Source organism: Nycticebus coucang, chromosome X, assembly GCF_027406575.1.
Source record: "Nycticebus coucang isolate mNycCou1 chromosome X, mNycCou1.pri, whole genome shotgun sequence".
NCBI classification, from domain to species: domain Eukaryota; kingdom Metazoa; phylum Chordata; class Mammalia; order Primates; family Lorisidae; genus Nycticebus; species Nycticebus coucang.
The window spans coordinates 126,560,563-126,571,727 of record NC_069804.1 but is presented as its reverse complement, the minus strand read 5'-3'; the positions used below and the strand labels follow the sequence as shown (position 1 = coordinate 126,571,727).

At 39.5% G+C, this 11,165-nt stretch overlaps 1 protein-coding gene and 1 pseudogene across 2 annotated transcripts; one reads left to right on the top strand and one right to left on the bottom strand.

Moving 5' to 3' along the window:
* Positions 1 to 6,121: 6,121 nt before the first annotated feature.
* Positions 6,122 to 7,183, bottom strand: LOC128577690 (casein kinase I-like). Of its 2 annotated transcripts, XM_053579967.1 has the most exons (2): positions 6,725 to 7,183; positions 6,122 to 6,643 (listed from the first exon to the last, which is right to left on the bottom strand). In XM_053579967.1, the coding sequence occupies exons 1-2, from the start codon at positions 7,181 to 7,183 to the stop codon at positions 6,122 to 6,124; spliced, it is 981 nt and encodes a 326-aa protein (XP_053435942.1). The 2 variants fall into 2 exon arrangements, with proteins under 2 accessions (XP_053435942.1, XP_053435941.1); XM_053579966.1 differs by having other exon boundaries at positions 6,122 to 7,183.
* A 2,850-nt stretch (positions 7,184 to 10,033) lies between these two features.
* LOC128577006 (ubiquitin-conjugating enzyme E2 D3-like) lies at positions 10,034 to 10,546 on the top strand (annotated as a pseudogene).
* The last annotated feature ends 619 nt before the right edge of the window (positions 10,547 to 11,165 follow it).

Genomic DNA, 11,165 nt, shown 5'->3' with positions numbered 1-11,165 from the left:
GTGGGCGGCTTCAAGAATTAAATTCACCTAGGCCAGGTACAGTGGCTCACGCCTATAATCCCAGCACCTCTGGGAGGGTCACGGGGAGGATTGCTTGAGCTCAGGAGTTCAAAACCAGCCTGAGCAAGAGCCAGGTTCCATCTCTACTAAAAATAGAAAAATTAGCCAGATATTGAAGTGTGTCCCTGGGCAACGGTAGTCCCAGCTACTCAGAAATCTTAGGTGGGAGGATCACTTCTGCCTCACTATGAGGCCACTGCCCTCTAACCTGAGCAAGATTCTGTCTCAAAAAAAAAAAAAAAGAAAAGAAAAGAAAAAGAATTAAATTAACCTAAAGTCAATTAATATATTATACTTTTGTCTCTCTTTCTTCTTCCTATACATGTTTCATTTTTTCCTTCACTTGCTGTATCTTCAGCTCAGATTTTTACTCTAAACCAGAAGTTGACATTCAGTTAGACTGTTTTGATGGGCAAAGGAAGTACCTGTCTCTTGAACACTTTTTTTTTGGCCAAGGCCGGGTTTGAACCCGTCACATCTGGTATATGAGGCCAGCACCCTACTTCTTTGAGCCACAGGTGCCGCCCTCTCATAAACATTTTTTTTATTTTAAGTGGTTCAATGACTGTGATGAGCCTGAAATATAAAATCAGTGCCTCTTTGGCTCAGCACCCATAGCTCAGTAAGGTGCAAGCCACATACACAAAAGCTGGCGGGTTTGAGCCCGGCCCAGGCCTGCTAAACAACAATGACAACTGCAACCAAAATATAGCTGGTCATTGTGGCGGGTGCCTATAGTACCAGCTACTCTGAGTCAAGAGAATCGCTTAAGCCCAAGAGTTGGAGGTTGCTGTGAGCTGTGACGCCACAGGACTCTACTGAGGGCAACATACTGCGACTCTGTCTAAAAAAAAAAAAAAAAAAAAATCAGCACCTCCTTACTCTTGTGATATCCTTTAGCTCCATCTATTCTGTGGGTCAATTATTCAAGCATTTAATTTAGAACTATGGAAAACTAACATGTTGGTTACATAAATAGTCCGTACATAATCAATATGGGTCTCCTTGTTCTGGGAATCCTGCTATGGCTAACTTGAGAGGACTTCCGGATCCCTCCCCACAGGTGAGCACTATAATAAAACCTACGTTTAGTACAGTGAAGTACTTAAGTGCTCAGGCTGTGCAGCCTCATTGCATAGGTTAAAATATTTGCTCTCTTTACAGTTTGATCATGTGATACATGTAACTCAGCATCTCCACGTCTCGTTTCCTTATTTGCAAAACCCAAAAGTACAGTGCCTATTGTGTGTGATTTGTGTAAGGGTTAAATAGTATTTATAACATCCTTAGAACCCATAAAAATTACTGATGTTATTCATTAGTATTATTTTTTTTATTAGATAGCAAGCCCTTTGATGGGGGTTGGAAGTAGAGAGATGAAAATATTTTTCAGCAAGGAAGGCAATTATCATTTCATGTGCTCATTGAAATAACTAGCCGGCTCTCAGGGGAATCAGGGAAGGTTTCATTGGAAAGATTACTCTAAAATTAGACATGGAAGATGTGTAGGCGTTGTTCAGGCAGAGTGTGAAGGCAAGTTTTAAAAGGAGAGAACAGCCATGTGAGAAGAAAGCATGTGATGAGCTTAGGGAAGTGAGAAAAGTTCAATATGGGTAATGATGGTCATACTTAAATACAGGAGAAAGATCACAGAAAGTCTTGGAATACATATCAAGAAATTTATGGACTCATAAGTATCACAAGAATGGAAAAGCAAGTATCACATGTAGTCAATACTAATTTGAAACTCGTAGATTAACAACACCATGCTCACACGGGAGAAAAACTCAATTAAATTCAAGGGGAGGGAAGCCATTAGATTCCTACCCAATGGGAACAATGTGTGGATGTATGGCACAGCTCCTGGGTGAAGGACACAACTACAACTTTGACATAACCTCACAAATGCAAATAAGGTAACCTAACTGTGTGTACCCTCATATTAATCTGAAATTAAAAAATAAAAGAAATTTAGACTTTAGGCAATGGAAAATCTTGAACAGTTTTAAGCAGAAGGACTAGATCACATTCACATTTTAAATGATTACCTTGGCTGCAATATGGTAAAGGTATGGAGAATAGTTATGGGGCTTTTGAAAGTGTAATAATTTGAACTGATGTAGTGACAATGCAATGGAGCTAAGCAAAAGGAATACAGAGATATCAAGAAGGTAGAGTCACCAGTACTTGTTGATTGATTGTATGTGAGGGTGAGAGAGGAGGATTCACAGACTTGATTAATGGAATGATTGTGGTATATCCATAACATGAAGACCAAGGACATTTCAAGTTTTGACTTGGATATTTTTTTTCCATACCCCACTATAGGAAACAGGATGAGAAGCATATTGAGGAAGGATGGGTACTAAAAGCTATTGACTTTGGGTTTTAGCCATTTGTGGTACTAAGTTTCTGTAGAGCTACTAAGTGACAATGTCCTGGGAAAATAGATCTGGGGCTCAGGAGAGAAGTCATGGGATAGCTTGTGTCTTAAATATCTTAGATATCCAAGATAAATCCTTGGATCCAGGTTAATTAGATAGATTTCTTAAATTGTCCTACAATGGATTTATTTCAAGATATTGTCAGTCATATTCTATTGGTGCTCTCAAACCTTTATATCTTTTATTTCCACAATTTTCATAATCTCCCCTGAATGTACTTCAACCTAAATCAGTTGAGTGCCCAAGGCACCATGTAGTTAGCAATTGTGCTAAGATCTTCTAGACAACCATATGGTGCACATTCTTGGTCTTTAATTTTCATCCTAAGTATGATCTTTGCCAAAGCTATTCACCTCCTTGTCCACCAACATGTGTGTTTCTAATGGAAGAACGGTAATAGTAGTGATACCGTGCCCTTTCTTAGTAAAAGGTTTGGTAAGGGGCAGCACCTGTGGCTCAAAGGAGTAGGGCGCCAGCCCCATATACCGGAGGTGGTGGGTTCAAACCCGGCCCCAGCCAAAAACTATAAAAAAAAAAAAAAGATTTGGTAAGTAGTGATGTGTTTACCAGTCCAACACTTTGTTTTTCAGCCATTGAATATTGATTTGAAAATGTTCAGACTCTCTGGAGTTGGTGTACTGCTTTAACATTAGTTTCTAATACTCATAAAAACCTATATCTGCACTGTAGGAGGATAAAATGGGGAGATCATATAAGGCCAGGAGTTCAAGATGAGCCTGGCAACATCACAAGAAAAAATAAATTAGCCAGGTGTGATGGCATGCACTTCTACTCCTAGCTACTCAGTAGACTGAGAGGCAGGAGGATCATTTAAATCCAGGAGTCTGAGGTTGCAGTGAGATGTAATAACACCACTGTACATAGGATAGAGTCTAGGTGATACAGGGAGAACCTGTCTCTAAAAAAACACAACAAAAACCTACCTCTAGCTATCATCCTTCCTCAGTATTTTTCTCTTCAGATATGCTACTATCTATCAAAGTAGTCAATATAGCAACTAAGAACACCAACTGGTCTGTTTCTACCTATCAAAAAAATTTCACTGGGCATTGGGTCTTTGATTCACCTGCCCATAGAATAAAAAAATACCCAGATTTCATTTTGGATATAGGTCTATATGTACTTATACACAATAGCCATGTCTCCCTACTAATAAGAGGTTTGTAATAAAGAGGAAAAATAAAACCTTAAGGCAAATGACTTAGCCATAGTGAAATGACATCCATCCCAGGTGGCCCAAATAGAAAAATTCTCAATTTCAAAAAAATCACTCTTGAGTACTGTGGACCACAATGATAACTCAAAACTCTAATATTTACTATTATCTACTTTTATTTGGCATTTTAACATATAAATTACATAACACTTCTTTCATTTAGACTTATTTCTCAATCGAGACTAAAAACTTATCAAAGAAGGCGATTAAATGAAACTTATCAAAGAAGGCGATTAAATGAAACTTATCAAAGAAGGGGATTAAATGAAACTTATCAAATAAGGGGATTAAATGAAACTTATCAAAGAAGAGGATTAAATAAAATTTGGGTTTTTTTCTATTAAAACAATGGGAGATATTTTTAAATATTTCACAGTGAGTCAGCAAGGCATTTTTGTTAATTAAAAGAAAATTTCATTTCCTTACAGAAACAGTTTTTAGTTTTAAATGAACTTGTAAACAAAAAAGCTCCCATTTCAAAATAAAACAAAATCCCAGATCATATAGATATTTACAGTAACTACATTTATCTAAGTAACATATGTACATGTTCAGTTGTAACCAAATTTCTGTGACAAATATGCTTTTTTTTCACTCTGGGAGGCTGAGGCCGGTGGATTGCCTGAGCTCACTGGTGGAGACCAGCCTGAGCAAAAGTGAGACTCCCTTTCTAAAAACAGCCGGTGTTGTGGCAGGTGCCTGGAGTCCCAACTACTCAGGAGACTGAGGCAAGAGAATCACTTGAGCCCAAGAGTTTGAGGTTGCTGTGAGCTATGACGCCACAGCACTTTACCCAGGGCGACATAGTAAGACTATGTCTCCAAAAAAAAAAAAAATAATAACAATAATAATAATAATAAAATAAATAAATAAATAAAATAAGTAAAAAACAAAAACACCATTGGGAATCTACAACACAATAAAATTCAAACTTCTAAAAAAATATGCTTTTTTTTTTTTAACACCAAGAACATTATAAGCTGGGCGCAATGGTTCACTCCTGTAATCCCAGCACTTGGGAAGCTGTGGCAGGTGGATTGCCTGAGCTCACGAGTTCAAAATCAACCTGAGCAAGAGCCAGACCCCATCTCTAAAAAACAGCCAGGTTCTGTGGCAGGCGCACGCAGTCCCAGCTACCTGAGAGGCTGAGGCAAGAGAATGGCTTGAATCTAAGAGTTTGCGGTTGTTATGAGCTATGACGCCACAGGGTCACCCAGGGTGACGAAGTGAGACTCTTGTCTCAAAAAAATAAAAAATAAATAATAAATAAATAAATACAAAAATAAATTTAAAATAAAAATAAATACAAAAATAAATTAAAAAAAAATAAATACAAAAATAAATGAAAAATAAAAACACCATTGGGTATCTGCAACACAATAAAATTCAAACTAGACTTTTTTTCTTTTTTTTAAATACCAAGAACATTAATAGCCAGGCGCAGTGGTTCATGCTTGTAATCCAGCACTTGGGAGGCTGAGGCAGGTGGATTGCCTAAGCTCACCAGTTTGAGACCAACCTGAGCAAGAGCCAGATCCCGTTTCTAAAAAATAGCCAGGTGTTGTGGAGGTTGCCTGCAGTCCCAGCTACTTGGGAGGCTGAGGCAAGAGAATGGCTTGAACCCAAGAGTTTGAGGTTACTATGAGCTAAGATGCCACAGCACTCTACCAAGGATGACCAAGTAAGACTCTGTCTGAAAAGAAAAAAAAAGAACATTATAGCGTTAATGCAGAATCCTAAAGATAATCTAGTAGTCACAAAGTTTTTCTGATGTCTTCACTTCAAATGCTGTTATTTCTAGCACAGGTAAGCAGGCAGTTTTTCATACACTCAAACACTAGACTCTTTGGTTGCTACTGTATCACCTTGGCAAACAAGAAACCAACCATTTTAAGAATTTTTTTAAGTGAACAATTTACAAACCCCAGGGATGGAAAAACCCTAAGAATGAACAATTTTGAGTATTTACAACCATCACGATATGTCTGAAGACTGTTCACACCATTCTTCTGAAATGAGATAACAAAGCAGTAAATAGTTCAAAATAAAAGTTTTAACAAATAATTAGCACGGCATGTACACAATTTCTCCATCAATTTGTATCAACCATTTAGTTAACTTTTCCAAGAAAAAAATGCAATAGAAAACCAGACACCATTTTTCACTATCTCAGTTAATACTCACAATTACAGCATCTATAACTCAGGATACAACATCACCAAGGCAGTCCATTTCATACTGAAATTAAGTTCTTTACACCAAGTAAAAAAATGTCCACAACCACTGGCTAGTGTCCATATGAACTCAAATTTCTAGATTTGGAGAGAAACAAATGCTGTTCCAATCATCTGCTCTGCTTCTTCTGTTCTTCAATTCCTGCTTAGAAACCTGGAGGGGGTTGGGCATGCTGACCCTGCCCACTGGAAGAGACTGCCTGCTGTACTGCTTTTGGCTTTAACATTGTCCAATCAAACATGTAGTCATGCTGGTAGTTCAGGTTCCGGAAAAGAACACGGAATAGCTGCCTCAGATACATGTAATCCGGGGTTTCTTCAAAGCACAGGCTGCGACAATACTTTAAGTACAAAGCAAATTCTTCAGGAAACCCCTTACATAAAGTGTCAACAGGAGTGGACATCTTCATTTCACTTATCTTTTCATATTGTTGCTTCTTTGTTGCAGCCTTTAGTCCTTGCCATGGCAGGCTGGTTCTATTAAAATACATCAAAACATATCCTAATGATTCCATGTCATCTCGGCGACTCTGCTCAATACCAATATGTGCATTAATGCTAGCATATCGAGCAGTGCCAGTGAGGTTTTTATCTTCTCTGTATTGGATGTGTTGTCCTGTATTGTTGTCTCTGTACCTTTTAGCCAAACCAAAATCGATAAGGTATAACTGGCTTAATGCTGAGAAACATGGGTCCTGAGAAGAAGTAATAGGCATGCTTCTTTTCCTCTTCCCCACAGGAGATTCTACACACCTATTACACTGAAGCCTAGGACCCATCAGGAAGTTAGCCGGTTTAATGTCTCTATGTATGAAATTCTTAGAATGCACATATTCGAGTCTACTGATCATCTGGTCAGCCAACATAAGTACAGTTTTCATCGTGAATCTTCTTGAACAGAAATTGAACAGGTCTTCAAGGCTGGGTCCCAGAAGATCCATGACTAATATGTTATGGTCTCCGTCCTGACCATACCACCATATATGGGGGATGCCAATCCCACCTTGAAGAACCTTATAGAGTTTGCTCTCGTACAGCAACAGGGGATACTTGGCTTTCTGAGATTCTAGTTTTATTGCCACTTCCTCCCCGTTGGTAATATTGATCGCGTGAAAAACATCCCCAAAGGAGCCAGACCCCATCTTTCGTACCAGTTTATATTTCCCTGCCACAATGAATTCAGTCCTGGAGCCGCTGCTGCTCGCCATCTTGAGAGACCAAGATGGAGGCTAGGGCCAACCCCTGATAACTCTTGAGGGGAAAACGGAGGCCTCTAGAGCTTGTCCCCGGGGCAAGGCTGCAGAAGGGTGGCAGAAAACAGAACACGGGGGCTTTCTCTGCCTTGTAAGGCCCAAAATTGGTCACGGGGAACCTGATCACAACCGCTCAGTTAGGTTTCTTTTTGCTAGGCCGCAGTTTGTGAGAGATTCTTGCGGTTACTAGACTGAGTTGTTTCCCCGGCCACCGCCGCTTCCTCACCTTCTCAGCGATGTTGCAGGCTGGAAAAGAGGTGCAGTGAACTAGGGCAGCGATATGGAGGCCACCATAGCCACTGGCTCCGGCTCAGAGGGACCAGGTTACGCCGGCGACACCACCATCTTGTCGCCAGCTCCAGTCACCACAAAATGCCGCTAGCGCTCGTGAGTCACCTCTTCACCACGCACAGCACTCTGGGAAAGGAATCTCAGCTTCCGGGTCACATGATATTTGAATGGCAACAGGTATAATGTACATGTAAAGGTGTAGGCTGTATGTAGACTAGGACTGTCATATGGAGTCACATATAAATCAATTAAGTAAAATTAAGAAGAAACACTTATATTTTTAATCAATTGATTTTCCCAAAATAATCCGGGGGCGGGGGGAATAGTCATTTCAACAAATGGTTCCGGGACAGGTCATGGGGCTTCACGCCAATAATCCCAGCACTCTGGGAGCTGAGGCAAGGCAGGCAATTGCCCGAGCTCATGAGTTCGAGACCAGCCAGAGCTAGAGCAAGACTCCATCTCTAAATATAGCAGGGTATTGTGGCGGGTGCAGATAGCCACAGCTACTCAGGAGGCTGAGGCAAGAGAATTGCTTAAGCCCAAGAGTTTGAGGTTCCTGTGAGCTATAACGCCATGGCACTCTACCCAGTGTGACAAAGCGACACTCTGTCTCAAAAAAAAAAAAAATGTTTCAGGAGCACTATGGTATCTATAACCAACAAACGATGAAGTTAGACCCTTGCCTCACATAATGTGCAAAAATAATTCCATATGCATTATAAAACTAAATTTAAGAGCTGAAACTTAAAATTTTTAAGAAAAAAAATAGGAGAGAATCTCCATACCTTTTAAGACATGCCACTGAAAATACAACCATAGAAGAAAAGAATAACAAATTGTACTTCACTGGAATGAAAAATTTCTGATCTTTAAAATGCACTGCTAAGAGAATGAAAAAGCTGTCAGAATGGAAGAAACAATACTATAATCCAAGATATCTGAAATATCACTCCCTTGCTTTTATAAAACATGGTCACCCCAGTATCCATGGGCTTCAACTGAATCTTAAGTAGTAAGGAGGGAACCTGGAAAATTATCACTTAAAAGACATACAGCTAGATGCCCTATGAAATTCTGACATATTCAATTATCAGGAAATTAGTGTGTTGGAATAAGAATTTGACTCCAAATTCGGAGGCTTTACCCCAGACAATGTTCTTCAAACATTCTATTTCCTTTTTTATTAGTCTTACCACTAAAAAAAGCTTGTGATGCTTCCCCCTATCCTTTTAAGTTATATCATGGCCATGAAAAAAATTGGAACTACTAAGCCAGCAGGGTCGTGATCCACAGGAACTGTATTAAGGGATTGTGGCATTGGGAAGGTTAAGAACCACTGTACATTAAGCTATTACTTTGCCACTTCCCTCTCAGATTTCTCCTTTATCTATGCATTTCCTTATTTCTTTCAGGAAGAAATGCATAGAGATTTGGTTCAAAGAAGTAGAGCCAGTCATAATGCAATTACCAGGAGCATAGACTTTGAAGTAAGTCATGGTGGTTTTAAATTGATTGGACGGGGTAAGTTGCTTAAACTTCCCCTCTCCCTCTTCCCTTTCTGTATCTGTTAGATAGGACAAAATTGTCTACTTCTCAGGAACTACATGAACTAATGCACTCGAAACATAGTACCATGAAAGGTACAAAGTACTTAAGGGATTTTTTTTTTTTTGCCCTAGGCTTGAACCCGCCACCAGCATATGGGGCCGGTGCCATACTCCTTTGAGCCACAAGCACCGCCCAGGGATGTTTGCTATTTTTATCATTAGGAAATGGATATATCTGACATTTTCACATTAGGTATAAATTAAAATGGCACTATGTACCTATTTACCATTAAATAAATTAAACACTACATCTCTCCCCAGAGATTAAAAACTAGACAAAGTTGATGCTATTAAAATCTTCTCAGAGCCCTTGAATGTAAGTAAAGAGATGGAAAGAAGACTGGATTCGATTCTGAAAGAAAAAAGGTGGGTGGAGGTGTGCAGTGACGTTGAATTTGAAACGTCCAGGAAACATCCAAGTAGAGATGTCAAGTAGGTGAAGGGAATATAAATCTAGAAATTTCAGAGCTGGATTGAATATAGATTGAATATGGATAATATGAATATGGAGATTTGAGAAATTTAGGGTATAGATGGCATTTGTGGTTATAAGACAGACTGAGAGGCCCCAGAGAAATATTTATTGTATAAGATGTCCCCAAAGTCATCACACATAGAGAAAATGAGAAATTGTAGCTAAATGTACCTTTATTTACAAATTATTCATTACAAAATTTTACAAAATGGTGAGGGTGAGCCCCGTGGGGCCGGGGAGGCACCAGCTGCCACGGGGGAGGAGGCCCAGGCTGCAGCTTGAGGGAGGCCTTAGCCCCTCTGCACCTGTGTCTGGCAGAGCCTGTGTGAGAGAAGACAAACCTTTCCTGTCGCCCAGATAATCAAGAGTTTTGGCCAGACCTTTGAGCACACACCAGGATAGTGAGGAGCCAGACGAAAAACACAGACTATGGCACTGAAACGGATTAATAAGGAATTTAGTGATTTAGCCCGTGACCCTCCAGCACAATGCTCTGCAGGTCCAGTTGGGGATGATGTGTTTCATCAGCAAGCCACAATTATGGGACCCAATGACAGCCCATATCAAGGTAGTGTATTCTTTTTGACAATTCATTTTCCTACAGGCTGCCCCTTCAAACCACCTAAGGTGGCGTTTGCAACAAGAATTTATCATCCAAATATTAATAGTTATGGCAGCATTTGTCTCGATATTCTAAGATCACAGTGATATCCTGCTTTAACTACTTCTAAAGCTCTTTTATCCATTTGTTCACTGTTATGTGATCCAAACCCAAATGACCCCCTAGTTCCAGAGATTGCACGGATCTATAGAACAGGCAGCGATAAGTACAACAGAATATCTCAGAAATGGACTCAGAAGTATGTCATGGGATGCCACCTTAAAGTCAGAATAACCCGCATTATAGCTGGAATAAACTTTAAATTGCTGTTCCTTTTTTGATTTTTCTTATCCAGCTGCTCCACTATAAGATCTCATCTTTCTTAATTTTATTTTTCATTTACCTCCCTCCATTCATTCACATGCTCATCAGAGAAGACTTAAGTTCTTCCAGCTTTGGACAATAACTGCTTTTAGAAACTGTAAATTAGTTACAAGAGAACAGTTGCCCAAGACTCAGACTTTAAAAGAAAAAAAAAATTAAGCATCTGTATTATGTGGCCAGTGTCTTCACTCTAATTTGGTTATGAGACTAAAACCCTCACTGCTCTAACATGATGAAGAAATCACCTGAGGTGGAGGGAGATGGATGTTCAGTTGTCACATCAAAGGAAGTGGCACTATTCAGGCAGCATCCATTCTTATTTAAGCCTGCACTGTGAGAGATTTGAGGTTACATGATATACTTCATGCTCATAACTGATGTGGCTAGAGAATTGGTATTGAATTTGTAGCATCAGCAGAACAGAAAATGTGATGTATTTTATTCTACAGAGAATGGAAATTGGAAGTCAAACATCCTTTGTATTTTAAAATAGGGTCTCAAACATTTTGTATTTTTTTTTTTTTTTTGCAGTTTCTGGCCTGGGCCAAGTTTGAACCCGCCACCTCTGGTATATGG